This window comes from Sorex fumeus, unplaced genomic scaffold (genome assembly GCF_029834395.1).
Source record: "Sorex fumeus unplaced genomic scaffold, SorFum_2.1 ptg000051l, whole genome shotgun sequence".
Taxonomy (NCBI): Eukaryota; Metazoa; Chordata; class Mammalia; order Eulipotyphla; family Soricidae; genus Sorex; species Sorex fumeus.
Genome location: NW_026606108.1, coordinates 37590279 through 37614439, shown reverse-complemented (window position 1 = coordinate 37614439; position 24161 = coordinate 37590279). Strand labels below are relative to the sequence as shown.

Genomic DNA, 24161 nt, shown 5'->3' with positions numbered 1-24161 from the left:
CCTTGCACCACAGGGTCCCTCAACCACTACCAGGTGTGGCCCCTCCCCGCAAAATAAAAAACAACAGAAAAGATCAACAAACTGGCAAGGATGTGGAAGAGAGGGAATCCTTTTGCACTGTTAGTGGAATTGTAAACTGGCGGTCTCTGAAAAAACAGTATGGAAGTTCCTTAAATTAAAAGCTGGGGCCAAAGATACAGTACAGCAAGTAGGATGTCTGTCTTGAACACAGCTGACCTGGCATCCCATATGGTCCCCGACTTCGGCCAAGGTGATCTCTGACCGCAGAGCCAGGAGTAAGCCTGAACACTGCTGAAAGTGGCCCAAGAATAACAACAACAAAAAAAGAAATTAAAGGTAAAACTATCACATAATCCAGCAATTTCTGTGTAAGTAAGTAAAAGAAGTGAAATAGAAATCTTAAAAAGACATCTGCACCCCTATGTTCAATTCAGCATTATTTATGGTAACTAAAACTGGAAGCATCTTATGTGTCTGGCAACAGATGAATGGAAAAAAGAAAATCCTGCAATTTGCGGTCAGAGCAATAGTACAATAAGGTAGAACCCTTGTATTATACAGGAGCAATAAATACAGCAGGTAGGGCAAATGCCTTGTACCCGGCTGACCCAGGTTCAATTTGTGCAACTTGGGGTGAGAGCAATAGTACAATAATAAGGTAGGACCCTTGCCTTACATGTAGCTGACCTAGGTTTGGTTCCTAGCACTACATACAATTCCCTGAGTCTCACCAGAAGTGATCCCTGAGCAGAGAGACAGGAGTAAGCCTCAGCACAGCCAGGTGTAGCTCACAAAAAAAGAATAAAGCTAAAAGAGAAAATTCTGCAATTTACGATAGCAAGGAAGAAGTCTGAAGTTATTAAGATAAGTGAAATAGCTTAGAGAAATAGCGTGATCTCACTAATGTATAGAATCTTGAAGTCATTCATAAGGTCCTGAGAGATATAATGGGTAGGGTACCTGTTTTACATGTGGCCTACCCATGTTCAATCTCTGGCACCACTTATGGTCCCCCTAAGCCCTGCCAGGTATGGACCAAATTCCATTTCCCACCCTCCACATGTAGAATGTGTTCCCAAGCAGCCCTAACTAAGTAATTTCTGGAGCACTGCATCAGGTATGAACAAGTACTACAACTGAAGAGTGTGACTCCCAGGCAAGCACCTTTGTCTGAGTGTGTGAGATGCCAGGTCATAACAACAGCAAAGCACACCCTCAGAAGGAATCCCTGAGTATAGTCAGGAGGAAGTCATGAACACCACTTGGTATGGTTCCCCAACAAAAACAACAAAAACCAAGTGAATGCTGGAGAGATAGGACAGAGGTGAGGGGCTTGTATGTGGTCAGCCCCAGTTTGATTCTGCATATGGGCTCCTGAATAGAGTCAGGAGTGATTGGAGACTCTGTGACCTGAGCAAAGAGCCAGGAGAACTCTGTGAGCACCATTGGGACTAGCCCCGAGAACTTGATCTCCAAACCAAAACAAAAAGGAAGAATAGGAAGATTTTATAAGAATCTGAAGAGGCTGGAGCGATGCTAGAGCAGGTAGGGTGTTTGCCTTGCATGCTGCAGGCCCAGGTTTGATTCCGGGCATCCCATATGGTCCCCCTATCACCACCAGAAATAACTCCTGAGTGCAGAGCCAGGAGTAACCTCTGAGCATCACTGAGTGTGAACCAAAAAGAAAAAAGAATCAGAAGATTTCAATTGCTCTGGATTAGGTGGAGACTTCATTACTTATTTTTTCTCCCATTCATCCCTCTGTGGATGTCACAATGACACTGCGGGTTGCAATCTTTAGTTGTGGTTCTCACACACGTTTGGGGGTGACACCTTGCAAGGGATCATTGTGGTGCTCCTATATAGACCCATCAGGGGCCACACTCCTCTCTGAGGACTCTCAGGTTTTTCTAATGTAGGTGCTTGCTGAGGGTCATTCCCTCAGTTGCAACCTGGCTGTGATGTGGCCTCATGCCAGGTCTGCACGTGGTGCACACATTGGCACTGGGAAACCAACTAGGGTTTCATGCTTGCAAAAAAGGTGCTTTAGTCACTAAGTCATCTCCCAGCTCCTAGGTGAAGAAAATCTTTAGAAACAAAAAAGTACCAAATATTACCTAAAAAAAAAAAAAAGAGAGAGAATTTGGGGCTGGCGCAATAGTACAGCGGGTTGGGGAATTGCCTTGCATCCGACTGACCCAGGTTCGATCCCCAGGACCATAAGGTCCTCAGAGCACCGCCAGGAGTGCACAGCCAGGGATTATCCTTGAGTATGCCGGGTCTGACCCAAAAAGAAAAAAAAGAGAATTCAGAGGGAGAAATGATCTAATTTTTCCTTTGGTAACTTCAAAATAAGTGTGTTAGGATAAAACACAAGACTGTGGTAAGTCTAAAGTGTCCAGCTATTTGATAAATACTATAGAGTATAGTACTGAAGTTCTAATAATTTTTCTAGATAATAAAAGTTACTCACCAAGGCTGGCCACTGTGCAATTGAGACTCGAGTGCCCTGGACAAGGATTGGGTCCTTCCGGGGTGCCCATACCAGAGACCCCTCCAGCAGAAGCACAATAACCTCTTCAGCATGAACTTTAACCCAGGAGTGTTGTTTCCAGTTACAGCCATCAAATTCTACAAAGATCTGAAAAAAGGAAATAAATAGCTCAGGGGTCACATTTAGAAAATTCTTACACTGGAGCATATAAAAGGGGCTAGAGATATAGCTCTTCCTAGATACCTGGCATCAAAAAACATTTTAAAAGGGAATAAATATTTAAGTAAATAAATCCCATTTTGAATAGCTTCTTTGAAAAGTTCTATTAACTTACTTTTAAATTCTTTTAACAGATTTCAAAAAACCCCAACAACTTTATTTTAGCTTCAGTTCAAGAAAGCTAGTCTTAGCCCACTACAACATCTGCTACATGGTACATCTGCCTTAGAGTGATCTTCTCTGCAGGTATTATTTTTTGTTTCCTTTATTTTTCTGTGGGGCTGGGGATCAAACCCAGGGTCTCAATGTGCAAGGCAGACTATTGGTCCTAGTCTTTGTTTCTGAGTAAGTGATATATCAACATAATATATAATAGCACAGAGGATAGGGCGTTTGCCTTGCACTCAGCCGACCTGGTCAGCCCAGGTTCGATTCCTCCGCCCATCTCGGAGAGCCCAGCAAGCTACTTAGAGTATCTTGCCCGCATGGCAAAGTGGCAAGCTACCCGTGACGTATTCGATATGCCAAACACAGTAACAAGTGTCACAATGGAGATGTTACTGGGCCCGTTCAAGCAAATCGATGAACAACAGGAGGACAGTGCTACAGTGCTACATGGTATATAATTCAAAAGACTAAATAGTGAAAGACGGCACCTGCCTCCTTGGGCAGAGTGCATGCATCACCTGTACAAGGCCAGGTTTAATTCCAGGCACCACATGATCCCCAAGTATCAGCAGGAGCAACTCCTGAGTAGAGCCAGTAGTCCCTGAGCACTGCTGAGAATGGTCCCCAAGTAAAAGAAAACTAGAACTAAACAGTACCATGGCCACCAATTATTTATGGGGGGAGGGCCACAGCCTTGAGGTACCAGGGATCAAACCAAGGTTAGCCAAGTGCAAGAGCCTACTCAGGCCCAGGCCATCAACTACTAGCAGAAGCATGATGCAAACACAATGCTTTGCTTCTTTCAGAAGAGACACTCCACTTTTTAAAATAGACTAGAAGTTTATACGAGTGGGGCTGAGGAGACAGAACAACAGGTTGGGGGCCAGAGCAATAGTAAAGCAGTACGGTGTTTGCCTTGTACGTGGCTGACCCGGGTTCAATCCTTGGCATCCCATATGGTCCCCCCACTCCACCAGCACTGCTAGAAGCAATTCCTGAGTACAGAGCTAGGAGTAACCCTGAGCATCACTGGGTGTGGTTCAAAAACAAAATAACAAATAAACAAGAACAGCAGTATGGGTGCCTGGGCCCAAGAGGGTTTGATTCAGGCACACCATAAGGAGGTTGGAATTCCCCTAGGAGTGATTCCCTGAGCACAAAGGGAGGAATGCATCCTGAGCACTGTTGGGTGTGGATCAACAACCCCCCCCCAAAAAGAAGTTTTTACACCTGATTTCTGTTAAAGAACTGCATTTTTCTAGTGAACTGGCCCAAGTACACAGGTTGAGGCAGTTGCATATCATGCAGCTGACACTGGCTCAAACCTGGCACCGCATATGGTCACCCAAGTACCAGCAGTAGGCATGGCCCAAGCAGAGACAGGAGTGGACCCTGAGCACAGCCAGGTGTGGCCCCCAAGCACCAGCAGATATGCACCCCACAAAAAAACCCGAAACAGAAACTATCGTTTTCTAATATGCTTTATTGTTCCATATAAATTCTAACTTCTATAATTCAATACAACGTCAAAAGCTCGGTATTAAAAAATCAATAAAAGTAATGCCTAATAAATAGCTCACAAATATAAATATATATCACAAAAAGGCTAGAGTATATGTATTTATTAATTTTGCTTTATTGGGTCACAGCCAGTGATGCTCAGGGGTTACTCCTGGCGGTGCTTGGGGGACCATGTGGGATGTCGGGGATTGAACCTGGGTCAGCTGTAAGCAAAGCAAATGCCCTACCTGTTGTACTATCACTCCAGCCTGAGTACATGTATTTATAGCCTCCTCATTTTCAAAGATTTTTACTTGGCTTCAGGCTGGAGAGATAGCGGGTAGAGCACTTGCCTCGCAAGCAGTGGACCTGGGTTTGAGCCCCGGCACTACATAAGGTCCCCCACTACTCACCAAGAGTGATCCCTGAGTACTCTAGGTGTAACCCAAAAACCAAAAAACAACAACAAAAGAATTTTGCTTCACTTTTAGCAAACACATGCAACAAAGTGATAAATTATAAATTAGAGGGCTGAGATATGATTCAGAGGATACACAGGTAAAAGTTGGGGCCAAGCTCAGCAATACATCACTTGCTTGCTTTGCAATTGTGAGGACATGGGTTCTATGCCCAGAATTAGGAAAAAAAGGAGGGGGGCCGGAAAGATAGTACAACGGGTAGGGTGCTTGCCTTGCATGTGGCCAAACTGGGTTTTACTGCCAGCATTCCATACAAGCCCACCATCAGAAGTAACTCCTGAGTGCAGAGACAGGAGTAACCTGGAGCACCACTGAGTGTGGGGAGAGGAGAGAGAGGAGGAAGGAGAGAAAAAGAGAGAGAGAGAGCGAGAGAGAGAGAGAGAGAGAGAGAGAGGAGGGAGGGAGAAGGCAGTCAAAGCCAAGAAAACAACAGAAGTGACTATCAGAGTGAAAAAGGGAAAAGTGAAGCAAGCAATAAGGATCCAGAGAGCTGCTGCAGCTGAGTAATTGGTTGAGCTTCCTAGGTCAGCCTGAAAATAGAGAAGACAGCAGTATAGTTCTCTCAGTACAGTTCTCTTTGGGAAAGAAAAGAAAGCAATTTCTCAGAAACTCTTTCAAACCATTTGGTTCCATGAGAAATTTCTCACCTAAAGCCTCCTAAAGCAACAATGAGTAATGCGGGAAAGTGTCAGATCTCCACAGCTGTAAGTCCCGGTGAGCAACCATGAAGTTAGAGGCACCAAGCACTTCCGGTGACTATTAGGGGGCATGCACATGTATTCATTATTATTCTCCAACTATAAGAGGTCATGTAATATCTCAAACTCAGGGTCAGAGAACACAAAAGGGTACTTTTGTTGTATGTGGCTTATCCCCATTCAATCTCTGAGCAGAGAGCCAGGAGTAAGCTCTGAGCATAGGCAGGTGTGGCCTGGAAACCAAACCCAAACCTCAAACCCACAGGACCTGATAGTACAGTAGGTAGAGTACTTATCTTGCACACAGCCGACCTGGATTAGATTCCTGGCATCCCATGTGGTCCCCAGAACCCAACCAGGATTCCTGAGTGCAGAGCCAGGAGTAACCCCTGAGCACTGCTGGGTGTGCCTCATGCCCACCACCTCCAAAAACCCCTCAAATACATTAAAATTGCTACTGAATTCATAACAGCTTTTGCAAGTATATTCAATCAATCATACGTGTGTGTGTGAGGGTGTGTGTGTGGGGGTGTGTGTGTATTATAGTTACAACTATGTGAAAATTCAAGGAACTTATACCTGAAAAATACATTTTTAAGCCACTGCTCAGTCTAGCATTAGGCTTAATAGGTAATACTTGTGAATTCATTACCTGGGAATTTTTTTGGTAGTAGCCTGCTGAAAAGTTATCCAAGATATTAAATTCATTATGTGATACTGTGACTTCAGTGTTTATAATATGCCATGTAAACTTCACTGCTGCCTTTATTTATATATGTATTTATTGTTTCGGGGCCACACATAGTGGTGCTTAGGGGTTACTCCTGGTTCTGTGCTCAGAATTGAACCCTGGTGGCACCATGTGGTGCCAGGGATTTGAATCAAGTTGACTGCATACAAAGTAAGTGCTTTAACACTCTGTACTATCCCTCTGGCCCTTTACTGATACTTTAAAACAAACACGTACCAACTGTGATGAGAAAGAAAGAAGAGCACGAAGATCTGAGCTACACTGATTATAATCATGACCTATCCACGTGTGTTCCAGGGGAATAATATACAACATCAAATAACTTCGAAAAAGATTAAAAGCCAAATGTTGATTCAGGCACCAAAAAAAGGAAGCAGAATAATGAATGCAGCTGAGGCCTACGTGCTAGAAGGCTTAGCTCCACTCTATTGCAGAAGTTTGCCACAACACATGTTCCTTCTCAAGCTTGTCATCATCTTCCCTTGCAATAAGACACAACTGGTCTTACTTCAAGATTGTCAGTTTGCTGTAAATATGTAAACATATAAAGATGAAATAAAAATAATGATGCCAAAGAAATAGTACAGAGGTTTAGGCATTCGCCTTGCATATATATTCGCCTTGCAGGCTATCGAATGTAGCCTGCCCACAGGGCAGAGTCTGGCAAACTCCCCGTGGCGTACCAAATATGCCAAATACCAGTAACAATGATGGGTCTCATTCTCCTAAAGAGCCTTGAATATAATCTCAGGGCTAAGATGAAAGAGACGTTACTGGGGCCTGCTCGAGGCAATCGACGAATAACAGGATGATGAAATGAAATGAAATGAGTTCTATGCATATAGACTGCATTCAAAACCAGAGCCAATTATAATGTGTTACTTGATCAATGACATGCCTTAAGATAATCAGAAATAAAATAAAATATGAAGAATCTTTCGACGTAATAGGTATGCAGAGAAAAACGGCTGTGGGCTGAGGTCAAGGAAAGTGCCAGTCAAGTTGTAGGTTGGCCAGCGGCTAACTATAGCATACTGTAGAGAAGGAAGGAACAGGAGATGATGCTGGGGGGAAGAAGGCTTAGTGTGGCAAACTTTGAATACCAGGATTAAAAATTAAAGTTTTAGGGGCCAGAGTGATATTACAGCAGGCAGAACCTTGTCTTGCACACGGCTGACCCAAGTTCGACCCCTGGCATCCTATATGGTACCCTGAGCACCTCCAGGAGTAACCCCTGAGCAATCGCAGGTGTGGTCTGAAACCAAAAATGAACAAAATTACAGTTTTAAGTGCCACAGAAATAGTACAATTGGTAAGGCAATTGTCCTGCACATGACCAATACAGGTTCAACCCCGGACACCAAATATGGGCCCCCAAGCACTGCCCAGAGTGGTCCTGGAGTACAGCGCTAGGACTAAGCCCTGAGCACTGCCAGGTATAACCCCTCACAAATAAAAAAAAATAAATAAAAGTTATAGGGGCTGGAAAATACTACAGAGTTAAGTGTTTGCCTTTGTACCTTGTCAACCTGTTTGATTTCCTGACACCACAACTAAATGCCTTTAGTACCACCAAGACTGACCCCAGAGCACACAGAAGTCTAGAGGCACTTCTGGGTATGATCCAAACCCCACCCCACAACACCCCCCAAAATAGGGTTCTATCAAGCTGCTAGCACAAGGTATGTTCATATGTATAAGTACGTAGTTGTATAGTTGCCATTAAGGTTCTAGTCAAAGTTGGGAGAGGAATAGTCACTGGTGTTAGTAAAACTCAGGGAAGTTATATAGAGTTGAGAGAAGGGAGAGTATAGAGACTGTTTTTTGAGCCACATCCGGTGATGATCAGAAATAATCTTGTCCCTGCACTCAGGGATCAGTTCTGGTGGCCTCAGAGGACTTGGTGATCAAACCCAGCTCAGCCGCATACAAGGCAAACACCCTACCTGCTGTACTATCGTCTGGCCCCTCGAAATTATTTTTATATGTCGTAGCAGTGAAACTAAGAACTGACTTATGTTTGCGAGAATTTGATCGCCCAGCTTACACTTAACATGTAAGTGTAAGGGACAGGTAGTTCAATAGGCTGGAGCATGTGTTTCGCATGTGGAAGGTCTGATTCATAGCACCACAAGGCCCTGCGTCCCACCAAGTACCATGCAGGGAATAACCCCTGAGCACCAAAGAGCATAATCAAAATCAAAACAAACAAAAAGTAAAGGACTATTTAAACATTACTAGGGATCCAGGAATGTAATTCAGCAGTAAAGCATTACATGTATGAGGCCCTGGGTTTGATGTCTGGCACCAGTAAAGGGAAAAAAGGGGGGAGAAAAAAAAGACTTGGATTTGATATCAGAGACTGAAACAGAGGTGTCATTACAAAGATAGACTGATGCCAGAAGGAAGCATGGATAGAAATCAAATAAGGCCTTGCAAGTCACAACAAGGAGTACATGGAGTGCTCAAAGCCCAAGCTGACAGTGACTCTGAATGACACAATGCTCTATGGGTATCACTAAGAGAACCACACAGGGGCTGAAGATTCAGACAGCAAAAGTGGTAAGGTGCTTGCCTTGCATGCAGCCAACCCAGATTCAATCCCTGGCATCCCATATAGTTTCCCTGGCACCGCCTGGAGCAATTTTTTTTTTTTGCTTTTTTGGGTCACACCTGGCATTGCACAGGGGTTACTCCTGGCTCTGCACCCAGGAATTACTCCTGGCGGTGCCGGGGGACCATATGGGATGCTGGGAATCGAACCCAGGTTGGCTGCGTGCAAGGCAAACACCCTAACTGCTGTGCTATATATCACTCCAGCCCCAACCTGGAGTAATTTTTGATTGCAGAGTCAGGATTAAACCCTGAGCATCATGGGGTATGGCCCAAACCCCCAAAAAGAAAACCTGACAGAGACATCTTGGTAAATGATGATGACTGTATCAGGTTGCAGTTCTAGTTTGCAAACCACTTCTGAAACTAGACATAAGAGGGGCTAGAGAGAAAGTACAATAGTTAACACATGGCTGCAGCCCTGACACTGGTTTGAATCTCAACAATGCATATGGTCTACTGAGCAAAAATCAGAGGCCAGAGATATAGTACAATGGTTGAGGCACTTGCTTTGCATGCAGCCCACCAGGGTTCAATTATTGGCACTGCATATGATCTCCTAAACCCAGCCCATAGTGAGCCCTGAACACAGCAGGGTGTGGGCCCCAAACTAGGCAAACAATAAAATCAACACGAGGGGTGGAGCAATAGACAGTGGATAGGGTGCTTGCCTTGTATGTAGCCAACCAAGTTTGACCACTTGATACCACATATGGTCCCAAGCCTGCCAGGACTGATTCCTGAGTGCAAGTGGGGAGTATGGTCTAAGTACCACTGGATGGAGTCCCCTAAACAAACAAAATATCAATTTATGAGGGCTAGAGAGTAATTTGTAAAGGGGTTAAGGTGCTTCCTTTGGAGGCCAGAGTAATAGTACAACAGGTAAGGCACTTCCCGTGCACGCAGCTAACCCGGGTTTGAATCAGGCATTCCATATTTTGATTGCAAAGCTAGGAGTAAGTCCTGTGCTTTGTCAGTGTGACCCCCAAACCAAATGACAAAAAATAAAATATTTTCTGAAAAAAGGTGTTTCCTTTGTTGGTGGCAGATACGATTTAATTTCTGGCACCACATGGTCCCCAAGAGCAAATCCCTGGATATGAAGCTGGGAGTAGACCGCAATCCTCTAGTCCTACACCCCCCCATCAATATATGAGTCACAAAACTCTAAGCCATTCTAAAACACAGATACAAGAGCACTGAAGGAAGCCATTGTACTAAAGTTGCAATGGTTTTTATTCTTTGTACAGACCTTGAACATTAAAAAACTTAAATACTCCTAGGAATCATCATCACATATCTGAAAACATCAGAGAAAAGTTGAAATACATGGGAGCAAAATTTCATCTAATTTAAGAGCAATTATCTCTTAACCTGTCTGGGCAAAGGATAAAGAACAAAGTGTTTAACTTGACAACTACCACAGTGCTACATCTTCTGGGATCATGCAACAACTCCAGGCTAACAATATGAATTTGTTTTGATAACAATAAAGGATGTGGATCTATGTAAACATACTCTCCCAGGGTAAGGTTTAGCGAGCCCTAGCATTATGCTTCACCTCTTTGCTAGATAAATGAAACAAATTAGAACATATAAGGTAAAGAATCATTTCAGAATAAAATACACAATATGAATACTTTAAAAAAGTAGGCTAGAAAGAAGGGATATAGACTGGAAAAAAAACCCACAAAAAACAACAACAACAAAAAAAACAATGAAAGAGGTTGGGCTGGGTTCTGAGATGACCAAGGTAAGATAATCAAAACAGGATTAAAATAGCTGGGCAGGGGCTAGAGCAATAGCACGGTGGGTAGGGTGTTTGCCTTGCACGTAGCCAACCCGGGGTTCGATTTCCAGCATCCCATATGGTCCCCTGAGCACTGCCAGGGGTAATTCCTGAGCGCAGAGCCAGGAGTAACCCATTTGCTGGGTGTGACCAAAAAAAAAAAATAGCTGGACAGGAGCCTGGAGAGAAAGTGCAGTGGGTTGGACATTTGCCTTGTCTGACACCTCATACAGTCCCCTGAGTACCACCACAGGAGTAACCCCTGATCACTGACAGATGTGGTCAAAAACTAAAAATTAAAAAAATGAAAGTTTAAGGGGATGGGCTTGGCCATGGAATGCAAACCATGCATGTATGAGCTTTGGGTTCAATCCCTGGCATCAAAAAAAAGTATTTTTTCATTTTTAGATTTTCAAGTTAGACTTTCTAGTATATACATATTACAGTTAGAACCCAAGGATAGAGGTAAAACACATCATTAGTTTATGTTAAAACTCTTGTTTCATTTCACATTTCCTTTTATTGCTTACATGTGTTTACATTAATTTCAGTGACACTGAAATAAAAATTTTAAAATACTAAACAGGGGCTGGAGAGATAGCACAGCGGGTAGGGCGTTTGCCTTGCACGCGGCCGACCCGGGTTCGATTCCCAGCATCCCATATGGTCCCCTGAGCACCGCCAGGAGTAACTCCTGAGTGCAGAGCCAGGAGTAACCCATATGCATCGCCAGGTGTGACCCAAAAAGCAAAAAAAAAATAAGTAAATAAAATAATAATAAAACAAAATACTAAATAAATTACCGTTTGAAAAACTCATTAGTAATCCAAGTAGTAAAGGCCTCCACGTTTGTCACATAATCATGTAATCATCTGTCTGTTTCTCCATAGGCCATTCTTACTCATTAACATAAGTATCATTTATTTACCCGCTCATCAAAAACAGAATTATCACTTATAAGCTTAGCCCTCACCAGAACCTTGAATATGAAGGTGAACAAGCTAGTACTTGGGACTTGGACCCTACGTGAGTCAGTTGGAAAGAACAGGAATTATTACAGATATATGCGAAGGCAATAACAAAGATGCTCCATCAGTCTGGAGAAGGTACCTGCCTTTGTAAACTAGATCATTTCAAGAGACAGGAGCATACAAAGTAGGGTTTAAAGGACAAGCTGCATTCTTCAGGCAGAAAAGAGAAATAAAAGACTTTCTAGCAGGTGCAGAGGCTGGGAAACAAAAGCAAATTTGAGTGTTTGAGGATTAAGAGGAGGTTAAGTGTGCTCCAAAGGGCTAATTGCCATGTTAATGAATAATAAACTGAAACCTGCTAGTACAGGTGTCTTGTTGGCTAGCAGAGTAGTTTCTTCTTTCTTTTCTCTCTCTCTTTTTCCCCCTCCCCAACATGCTTCTGAACATCTTTAAGAGATGTCTGCAATTTCCAACTGCTAATTCCCTACAATCTCTGATTTGTCACTGAGCTGGTTCTCAGAAGCCTGAGTCCCGGACCTGCTTAATAGCTACAGGTAATAGGGGAGCTACTGATAGTTTTGAGGGGAGCAAAGGGAGACAAGGTAAAATGTTCTAGCAAAAATAATACCACGTGGAAGGAAAATGTTCAATTGAAAAAAGAAATCAAAATAAAACCACAAAATATTTTATAATTGGAATAAATGGCTACACACACTTTATGCTATGAAAAATACAGAGAAGATGTACAAATGATAGATCGACACTTAATAACCAAAGCAAAAAAGATATTCAAGACATATTATATAGGGAAAAGCAGGTTGTGGATTATCCTTTGAGGGGTAGGAGAAATAGGAGGAAAACAAGAATTATGAGGCAGTCAGGAGCATTTTGTTTGATCAGTAATTTTTTCTTTAAAGTATATTTTTATATTACTTATAAAATTAACTTTTTTAAGGGAAAAAGTAAACTTTGGGGTCAAATTGGAAAATAAATTTAAATGGAAGGAAACAAAAGGTGAAAAACCAATCACAAAGCATTAATGTACAGTATTTATACCAGTTGGGCAGTATGAACAAACCAGAAAATATATTTTAAAAACTAGAGATGCATAGTACAGTGGGTGGGACTCGCCTTGTTCACACCAGCAGTTTATGAAAAGGAGATGGAAGACTAATTCCTAGGCTTCCCAAATTTTTTTTTCCAACTTTCCTACCTATTTTCACTAAAAGTGATACTGCAAAACTCTAAGACGTCTTGACAATCTGGGACTGCTATTTTCAAACAAAATTGTTTTTCTCTCTAGTTCCTTTCTCTTTGATTTTCAAGAAATTAAACGCTACATGGTACCTTAGGAATAAACAAAAAAGGCAAGCATGCCTACTGTGTGTGCAGTGTTTTTATTAGTAGCTATGGTCTGCATTTGGAGTCCAGCTTCCCCATTCTTCCCGTAATGTAGTCACGAGCAAGCGACTTTACTTTGTTGAGCCTCTTATTTCTCTTGCCTATAAATAGGAGCAGTAAGTACCTCAAAGGATAGTCTTTAGGATTATTGGCTTTTTGTGTTTTAAAGAAAGAACAGAAGGGGCTTAAGTGACAGTACAGCAATTAGGGCATTTGCCTTACACTGACTCTAGAACCCCATATAGTCCCCCAAACCCTGCCAGGAGTGATCCCTGGGCAGAGAGCCAGGAGTAAGTCCTGAGAACCACAAGGTGTGGCCCCAAAACCAAAAAATATCAAAATGAAAAGGAAGGGCAGAGGACATCAGTTAAGACATCTGCCTTGCATTATCCCCTGGCACCACCAGGAGGGGCCCCTGAGCACAAAGCTGGAAGTATCCCCTAGTACTGCTGTGGGGGGGGGGGGGGGCGGTGATTTTGCAAGAAAAACAGAAAAATGTGTATACTGTGTCTCAATTTCACTTCCAGTAATAATTCTAGAAACTAATCCTAATAATAAAAATAATAATATTCACAAAACTGTTCATCACATTATTGGTAATGTCCAAAATCATAATTTTGTTATACAATAAAATGTAAACAGTTAAACAACTCAACCAATAACATTTCTAAGATTGTCTTAAAGAGCATTTATTGTTTTTCTTTCAATTATGAAAACAATGGTTTAGAATGGTAGCACAGTTTTGCCTTGCACATGACCGACCCAGTTCAGTACCCCCAACCCCACCTGAGTGATTCCCGAGCAGAGTCAGAAGTAACCCCTGAGCACTGCCAGGTGTGGCCCAAAAACAAAAACAATTATGAATGCAGCAACACATTACCTTCAGAAAACACAGAGTAGCACCATAAAACCCGAATCACTCAACGCAAATATTTAGCAATACACGAAAACTGCCATATTAAGAGATAAAGCAAAATTAAGAACTGAAAAGAGTACAATGCTAAGAACATAAACAATTCTAAGATTGGATGAATATGTGTTAAAATATAAACAATGGTTTCTAATGCATTGCAGTATTGGTGGGGCCTTTTGGGCCTTTAGTTGTTAAAAATAATTTCTACATTTTGTACTGTAGACATACATTACTTCAGAATCAGAAAACCAAAAACAAAATAATGATTCTAATTTAATAATGCTTCTCATAAACAACAATAAACAATGGGCAATGAATTCTTGAGGTCTCAAATATGCTTCCAATAATGCCAAGACAAAAAACCAGTAGTGAGTTCATAATAAAAGTAACTTAAAGATCAACTAAATTGGGGCCGAAGCAATAATACAGCAGGTAGAGTGCTTGCCTTGCATACAGCAGACCGGTTTAATCCCTGGGAACCTCCAACCCTGCCAGGAGTGATCCCAGAGTGCAAATGCAGGAGTTAGATCTGGGCACATTGGGGGAGGCTCCCCCTCAAAAACAAAAAATAATCAGCTATCTTATAACAGGGGGCACATAATTAAAATTGTGTAACATTCCAAATACAAAATTTAATTACCTAAAATTGGCTTCAAAACATTTTGTTAGATAAGATGGTGAAAAAAAGGTCTTTAAAAATAAATAAATAAATAAATAAATAAATAAAGGTCCATGGGCTGGAGAAATAGTACAGCAGGTATGGTGCCTGCCTTGCATGTGACCTACTGGGATTTGATCCCCCGGCATCCATGTAGTCACCTGAGCACAGCTGTAGTGATTCTTGAGTTCAGAACCAGGAATAAACCCTGAACACAGCTAGGTGTGGCCCCAAAATAGAACAAAAAAAGAGGTATTCGCTAAAGAAAATAATATGGTGGAGATTCAGAAAGATTTTCTGTCACAGAGGAGATAGAATGCAGGATGAACAGTCTTCTTTTAGAATTCTGATGGATGACATTGTTAAAAGAAAAAGGTAAAGGGGTACAATACAATGAGGAGCAGTAATCAGGGCTACTTGCTGTAAATATCTTTTTGGCACCACCTAGTTTTCCTTATCTAATTCTTCACACACTAAGGAACTTTCTTATCTGTTATTTGGTCTCTTGAGCAGACCAGAAGGGGGCTCGGTGCTGATCTCTGCGTAGGTATATCTCCCACTGTAAATTAATAACCTTTCAGGTGGATTCACAAATCAGTCTCCAGGGTTTGGTTAGTGAGAATCAGTCCCTGAGAGCCTGATTACCCCTGAAGACATACCAAAAAATGAAGTTTCTGTCCTTGCAAAACAGAGAAAGGTCACATTATACAAGTCACTACTGAACAATCAGGAAGGTTTCACCTATCTAAAGAACAAGGGTAAAAGACTCTTGGTAGATCAGAGGGCTTAAAAGCCACCAACCTGTCAAAGGCAGAGGAAAACTGAGAAGCAGCAACAGGTGTTGTGTCCCCTGGGCTTGTGGGAGCAAAGCCTACAGGAACCCACCCCAGCTGTCACCAACAGAAAATGCCTTGTTACTTACCCTCCTCTTGGGTTGGGGTGGTGAGTTGCCGGAGAAAATAAATCAACCAGAACAAGTTAAGGATAAGAAGGCAGCGAATGAGTGCTAAGGGGGTGGGGGCGGGGAATGACTCCTCAGCAGGTGGGTAATGAGAGACACTTCTTAGAATCAAATGAGTAATTAAGAGGAAAGGAAGAGGATATAATGTGATCAACAGTGGACATAGTATAAAGAACTGAAATAAACAGAATGCAAATACAAACTAAGAAAGAGCTATTAAGACTTTTGGGCAGCCAGAGCGATGGTCCAGCAGGGAGGGAGAGTTCAACGGGGAGGGAGCTTGTCTTGCATGTGGGGGGATGGAGGGTTGATCCCTGGCATCCCATATGGTCCCCCTAGCACCGCCATGAGTAGCCAGGAGTATAATTTCTGACTGCAAAGCTAGAAGTAATCCCTGAGCATTGCCGAATCTGATCCAAAAAGCCAAAACAAACCCCCCAAAACAAAAAACTTTCAGGCTAGAGAGAGAATACAACAGGTAAGGCATTGGCCTTGTACTCTGCTGACCTGAGTTCAATTCCTGGCATCTCATTTGGACCCAAGCTCTGCCAGGAATAATTCCTGAGTGCAGAGCCAGGAATAAGCTCTAAGCACAGCTGGGTGTGGCTCAAAAAAAAAAGAAAAGAAAAGAAAAGAAAAATGATGGTAAATGTGCTCAGAGTGGTTTACACTCAAATGTTACATATTTTTTTTGGAGTTCTCTAAACCATATACTGATGCACAAAAACATTTTCTATTTATTTAATAAACGGGATAAGCTAGCAAAATACCACTCATTTAAAAGTTTTTAAATTTATTATTATTTTTTTTAACCACACCTGGTGATGCGCAGGGGTTACTTCCTGGCTCTGCACTTAGGAATTATTGCTGGCAGTGCTCCAGGGAACATACGGGATACTAGGCATCCCATACGGGCGGCCACCTGCAAGGTAAGTGCCATAGCCATTGTACTATCTCTCCAGCCCTCATATTTTCCATTTTTGGAATTATTAAAAAAAATGCAGAGCTAAGAATAAATCTAGTCGAAAACAAAACAAAACAAAAATTACACTTAAACTGGATCTGTGGCAGCAAATGAGGTTCCTCAGGGTTCAAAAGAGAAAAAGGACACTTAAGTATAATCATTAAAACTTCCATAAATTCCCATTTTTCAATTAGTGCTAACATTCTATGTCTGATCATAAATCAAAAATAAATAATGATGGATTGCACACTAGAAAACAGGACACTATTCTGGACCTGACTAACAAGTACATGATGGAAAAACAAAGTAGAGAAGTATTTTAAAGTCCACCTAGCCGGAGACAAAGGAGAGGTTGGCAGATAGGTTTTCACTCCTCTTGGAAAACTCCCAGATAGATGAAATGTGGTACTAGCCAGAACACTGCTACAATTATTATATTATCTGGAATCAAATAAAAGGAGTACTTTGGAGTCCACCTTTTTTTTCCAGATAAAGATGAAAGATTAAAGGATAAAGAAAGAGGCAGATACACTTCACTCTGCAAGTTCTGGATATTGAGATAGCAAAGAAACATTCAAGTCAATACCACTAAAAGCATCATTTAATTCTACCATAAAGGGCTGGATATGAAGCAGGGTGGAAAAGTACATATGTATGTGTCTTGCATGTGAAGAGCTAAATGTCCAGCACCAAAAAGAAATAATAAAATCAAAATTAAAAAGATGGTTTAATAAAATTGGTGCTGCCACAATGGTTATTAAGACAGAAAAAATAAACTAAGATTCTCCCACCCTGCAAGTCATATTATAAAAATATCTCAGATGTAACAGAAAAACTGAAAAATACTGGATCAGACAGTGCACTAAACTTTGCATGCAGGAGGACTACGTTTGATCCTGGGTACCACATGGTCCCCCTAAGCACCAGAGAGCCACACCAGAGCACCAATTCAAGAGTAGCCCCTGTACTCTGGGGGCCTACCAAACTGACTAATATTTATATGAGCACAAAAATGGGTGAGTTTTCCCCAAACAAGTAAATCAAGAAGAATCAATAAGAGAAGTCAAGAAATCTGATCTGATATGATGACTGGGGCCAGAGCAATAGTACAAACAGCACATGGTCCCCCAAGCACAGCCAGGTGGGACACACACCCACACCCTCATATATACCCCTGATCTCTCCTCTCTCTCTCTCTCTCCTCTCTCTCTCTCTCTTTCTCTCTCTCACACACACACACACACGATCTAAGGACATAAAAAAAATTCTTTTTGGTAGCAAAACAACTCATAAACAAAGCCAAAAGACAAGTGTGAGAAAATAACTGTTACATAATTGACAGGTAAAAGTGTTCAAATCCCTAATATGCTCCAGCGGGCCCAGTAACCTCTCCATTGTGAGACTTTGTTGTTACTGTGTTTGACATATCGAATACGTCACAGGTAGCTTGCCAGGTTTTGCTGTGCAGGCAAGGTACTCTAGGTAGCTTGCTGGGCTCTCCGAGAGGGGCGGAGGAATCAAACCTGGCTCAGCCGGGCTGGCTGCACGCAAGGCAAATGCCCTACCGCTGTGCTATCGCTCCAGCCCCCCCTAATATGCACAGTGATAATAACTTGCAGGGTTTTTTGGTTTGTTTTTGAGCCACACTTGCAGTGTTCAGAGCTTACTCCTGTCTCTGCACTCAGGCATCACTCTTGGTGGTATTCAGGGAACCATATGGGATACCAGGGATGGAAATCTTCATGCCCCAGTGTGCACGGTAAGAACCCTAACCACTGTACTATCTCTTTGGCCCCTAACTTCCAGGGTTTTTTTTTTTTCATTTTTTAAATAATTTTAATTTTTTCATTTTTTAAATAATTTTAATTATTGAATTTTGTGCTCATATAAATATTATGAATTATTTTTCATTTTTTAAATAATTTTAATTATTGAATCACCCGAAAGCTTTACAAAGCTTTCGGGTTTAAGTCTTGCTCAACAATGAAACACCCGTACCTTCACTAGTGCCCATTCTCCACCACCAAAAACCCCAGTATACCCCTATCCCACACCCTCCCCCTACCTATGGGGCAGATGATTTCCACATTACTTTCTCTCTACTTTGATTACATTCAATATTTTGACACCAGACCCACCATTATTATTTGGGATTTTACCCCAATACTCAGATCTGCTGAAAAGGCAACAATAGACAATTTGTTTTCTATTGTTGGTTATGAATAACATATAATGTCACATGGCTGCAGTAGTGGCTGTCCAATTTTGAAATTCCGAAATTTTATCAATTAAATCTGGAGGGATTTCTGCCAAAACCTGCTGGGTTCCGAGATTTGTTCCTGTCTCTTGGCGCATGGCCATTAAGCAGCTTGATCAAGAGCCAGAAAGACCGTTTGTGGGCGGCGACTCGACTCGGGGTCTCCTTGGGACGGGTAGGAAAGGGCCGGCTCTAGCCCCATCCCGTGAGGCCCTGCGTGTCTCGTCACTGCAGCCCCAAACCTGACTGTCCAATGGCCTCTGGCAGATGGCAGCCACCGAGCCACCAAGGGGGATCAGATGAAGGGACAGCACCCTTTTCCCCCTGGGGTGGCCCGGCGACAGTAACCTACAGCGCAGTAACTTCCAGGACTTTTAATGGGCAAAAAGTTTACATAAATAACTCATACAAGAGCTTAGGATATAGACCAGGGGGGTAGAGAACTTGCTTTGCACATGAGAGGCTGAGGTCACTCTAGGCACCAAAAAACAAAATAAATTGCTCTGTGCTCAGAATTCACTCCTGGTGAACTCGGGGAACCAAAGGGGGGCTAATAAAAAAGGAGGGGGTGGAGACAGAAACAAAAATATTACTAGACATAAAAATGCTAGTTACTGTTTTTTTTTACCTCTCAGATTGCCCAAAATAACAGACTGATGATACCAGTAATGACACAAATGGAGGGAACAAGCTATATGTATGCTGATGTGAGATGAACTACCACCTTAACAGAATTGAGCAGAGATGTTTTGGGTCACACCCAGTGGGTGCCAGGAAGTAAGCATGGGGTTGCTATCATGCAACTATCTTCTCAACCTTTTGAATGCTACAGTCTTATTAGAAACAAAATGGCACTAACAAAATAAAAAAATAGTTATAGAGCACATGCCTTTTAAGTGTGAGGTCTGATTTGATTTCCAGCACTGAAAAGAAAAAAAACAAAAAGTATATATTCTTAACCTAACAATTCCATACCTCTCTGACTAAACTAATAAAATGAAACAGGATTACAGAGATACACTTACAAGTATATTCTCTGCAGCATTGTTTGTAATGTCAAAAATATAAAGATAACTTGAATGTCAACAGCAAGTGCTAACAATAAATTGAATGCATTCATTCTATGAAATATATTTATCTAAAAGGATGAGTAAGATCTGTAGATACCCATGGTATAATGTTAAGTGAGAGAAAAAAAAATCCTTTTATACAGATGAATTTAAAAACAAATCATATGGGGAAGGTAGGGGTTTGAGCTACACCTGGCAATGCTAATGCGACCAGGTGGTGCTAGAGATCAAACCGGAGTCAGCCACATACAGAGCAAGCACCTTACCCCTTGCACTATCTCTCTGGTGCCTTAAAAATAATTTGGGGGAGCTGGGAGATGGCTCAAAGATATGGACCATATGCTTTGCAAGTGGGAGTCCTAGTGTCTAATACCCCACTTGCATGGTCCCTTGGACACTACTAGATGTGGCCCCCAAATGATGATAATTATTTTGGGGGCCACACTCAGCTGGGTTCAGGGCTTAATACTTGCTCTATGCTCAGGATTCACTCCTGGTGAACTTGGAGAACCAAAGGGGGGTACCAAAGGGGGATCAAATCTAGGAAGGCCACATGAAAAGCAAACACGTACCTGCTATCTATGTCCAGTTCCTATGAAAAACATTTTTGGATCAGTACTAACAAAGATAACTTAAGAGAGAGCTAAAGAATAAAAATTATTGGCTTTTCCTGTGTATACTTCTGATTTTGGGGCATTTTACAAAATGAAGTTTTGTTTTGTAACTAAAAGAAGAAATCTGGCTTGCTCCAAGCCTGTGTTCTCCTTTGAACAGTATCTAGCTTGCTTGTCTGTTTCTCTGCTTGTTTTTTCATTCTGGAGAAAACCGTGTTCTCTCTTGAACATGTACTCCTTTCTTTAGCTCCCCATGCATCTTTCTAAGTTTCATTCAATGAAAACTACCTTGCTACACACACACACACACACACACACACACACACAAACAACTCTACAATTTGGGGGAAGGTCGGGTGTGGGGAGGTCTGTGTGCCTGTTATGTCTATCTTACCTATTTATGAGAAGGACCCAAGGTCTGTGCAATTTATTTGGATCAATGATTCAACATCACAAAAAGGGTGTCAAATTAGAAGAACTGAAGATCAATGCATAAAAATCCATTAAACTAATTTTGTCACAAGACTTGAAAAAAAAAGGCTCGTTTTGAAATACAAATAAAGCAGTATTCCATGAGATTTAAAAAAAGCTGTTTTTCTATTTCATCTAAAAATTTCTATTTAGCAGCCACAGCTGTGATGAAGATGCCACCCACCTATCAACAAAACTCCCTATCAACAGAGCTCTGGCTTTCCTTTTTTCTTATTTCATCTTAAGGTAGCACATGGCTTTGGTATTGACCAAAAAAAAAGATTCATTAAGTAAATCGGGATTATATTTTGAAACCTATCTTGATCACAAAGAGGACATTAATGGAGCCTAAAATCAAGACGTGTATTCAGTCACTTCAAAAACTCCTTCCCTCAACCCTCAATTACTCATCCTTAACAGGGGGCGCCCTGCCATGCATTACTCAAAACCAAGCAAGCCTGAAAACATCTTAAACATAAGTGAATGAAAGTCTACCCAATCACAGGCCAGCAGTTTGCAAACTCCACCCTTGAGTACAGGAAGAACACTTTTGATTGGATGACGGTTGTGTTTACTACAGTGTGTGGTGCAAATTGGAAAGACCCACATGCCCAGGGTCCAAAAATAAAAAAAAGAAAAACCTCTTTAATAAAAAAAGGAAAACAACCGACAAGCCCTGATCCTGTCATTAGTTGTTTCATCACAGCAACAGCAATTCTAGAGCAATTCTGCAAACTGGTGAAAATTCTAAAGGCCCTGAGTTTTGTTATGGCAGTTTTCTTGGCTATGTCCCATGATATGCATACAAGAATACTTATATTCTCAAAACACTTTGCTTCCATTGACATAGGGTTCCACGTAAGGTACAAGAAGTTGTAGGCTTTGCGGTAATTCCTAAGAATTCCTGCAACTTTTTACTTGATTTGAGACACCAATTCCCTGTGCCCAGTGGTAAAATTACTCAGTATTTAGCATAGTATCTCAGTGTGTTTCAAAAACCTCCGTCCTTAGGGAGCCCAGCAAAACACAAAGTGACTAGGTAGCCATTTCAGGTTCAGAGCTCATTAGCAATTCACCTGCTGAGGGAAACTGGAATATTAACTTCTGACCAAAAGATGAGCACAAAGTCTTTGGTCAAAACATGCATATAATGGTGGATCTTAAGTACACTAGGCATTCAAGGTGATAAATTACGAGATATGAAGACACCTCTCTCACGTCCCAACCGCAAGATTATCTTCTAAAGAAAGCATACAGGAATTTCATTCGAATCCCCTTTTTCATCATCCACAAAACCGTACGTTCACTCTTGGTATCTTCTTACCAAATCTAACCCCCTCCCAAAGAGTTATAAATGTTCAAGTGGCCTTTTATCCTAGAGCACCGAGAAAGAACAAAGCAAGTAAACTCAAGCTGCAGAAGCAAAGTATAAGGCAATCTTAAATGAAACAACCCATAAACTTTGCATATATATGAGGGGTGAAAGCTAACATAAATGATCAGTATGTAGAAAGTTACTATGCTATCAATTCTCACAGAATGCATTCTCGTTTATGGCGAATTAAATACCTGCAGAAGCCAAGTTCGTTTGGAAAATGTACCTCTCTTTGCTTGCGGATTTGTTAATTCCAAAAGAACCCTTCTATTTTTCACAGCCTTGTCTCACTAGAGAAGGGCCACTATCAGAACAAGGAACTAAAGAGGTTTGCCAAAACCCAAACATTATTTTGTCGCAGCATTAAAACAAAAAATAAAACGCATCATGGTACCGAATGCTAGTTAACTTTAATCACAAAATACACCAAGCGAGGCAGAGCCAAGCCCCAACGCAAAATTTCAAAACAAAACCTCACCCAAGGTTAGGGGGTTAGGGGGCTGGGGTAGGGGGAGTTGCCGCTGGGAGCAAGGGGGAAAAAAAATACACACCACCCAACAGCCCCATTCGGCCGCTAAGACCGATTTCAAACTTATCAAGTGCAGCTACTGTCTGTCACCCAGAAGTGCAAAGCGAGGAGCCCCAAAGTCCAGAGCGCTGGGGTTGGCCAGGATCGCCAGGCCGAGCCCGGCTCAGACGAGGAGGAAGTAATTGCCAGATTAAAAAAAAAAAAAAAGCCCCCGAGCAGCTTCAACTGCAGCGTCGGTGCCTCCCACCATCGCCCACATTCCCGCCCCACTTGGGGCTGCCGGAGCATGGAACCAAGGCGCGGGGTCTCGGGGGGAGAGGCTGGGAATTACAGGTTCGGGTCTTCCAGGGGGCAACAGCAGCACCGGCCGAACTCCGAGGGGACCCGGGGGCCCAGAGTTCGGGGAGCCCACACCGAAGGCGTGTTTGGGGTGTGTGTGTGTATGTGTGTGTGCGCGCGTGAGTGTGCGTGTGTGTGTCTGTGTGTGGTTGGAAGGGGGGGTGGTCGTTGAGAAAGGGGGTCGCCCGGGAGGCGGGGCCTGCCGGGTGGAGGTTACAGCTCTTGGCGCCCCGACTGCAGCCCCCCAGCCCCCACCGCCCCGGGAAACAGGGGCGCGTACCCCGACGGGAAGCCACGCCAGCCAAAGCTCGGGGCGCCGAGAAGCCGGCGGGGGGCGCTGGAGAGATCTGGGGGCGCGGAACTGGGTCACCCCCGCCCCACCGCCCCCTCACAAAGGCCCCCGGGGAGGCCGCCCGCAGGCCCCGCAGCCCCGGCCTCGAGTGCCCGTCTCGGCCGCCACTTACCGCCAGGTCCTGGGGCACCGCCCCGCTCATGGCCCGCACCGTGCCGGCCCGCCAGGCCCGAGTGCGCAGCGCAGGCCCCGGATCTCCGCCCGCCGCCGCCGCCGCCGCCGCCGCCGCGGGGGCCGAGGCCGAGGCCGCGGTGTCCGCGAACAGAAGCAGCAGCCGCTTGCCCACCGGGGAGGCCGCTGCGTCCGCCATCGCCAGGGCCGGCCGGACCCGCGCTCCCGCCCGCCACCTCCCTCAGCCACCACCGCCGAGCGCCCGATCCGCCCGCAAGGCCTCCCTCCGCACCACCCGCGGCCGCGGCTCCCCCCACCCCCCCCAACAACCACCACCAACCACCGGCGCGGCGCAGCGCCCCCCGTGGCCGGGAGCGGAGCCGCAGCCCGGGCCCCGCACAGCGCCCCCCGCGCTCTGGAGCGGGGAGGCAGCTCTGGGCCCC

At 43.3% G+C, this 24161-nt stretch overlaps 1 protein-coding gene across 1 annotated transcript in view; it reads right to left on the bottom strand.

Annotated features, from left to right (window-relative positions):
* KDM3B (lysine demethylase 3B) overlaps window positions 1-24012 on the bottom strand; it is an 84703-nt gene extending 60691 nt beyond the window's left edge. Inside the window, exons 1-2 of the mRNA XM_056124298.1 lie at window positions 23720-24012; window positions 2495-2662 (exon numbers count right to left, since the gene is read on the bottom strand). Coding sequence (XP_055980273.1) covers window positions 2495-2662; window positions 23720-23917 — 366 coding nt within the window. The 5' untranslated portion in view covers window positions 23918-24012. The remainder of the gene's footprint in view (window positions 1-2494; window positions 2663-23719) is intronic.
* Between the last annotated feature and the right edge of the window lie 149 nt (window positions 24013-24161).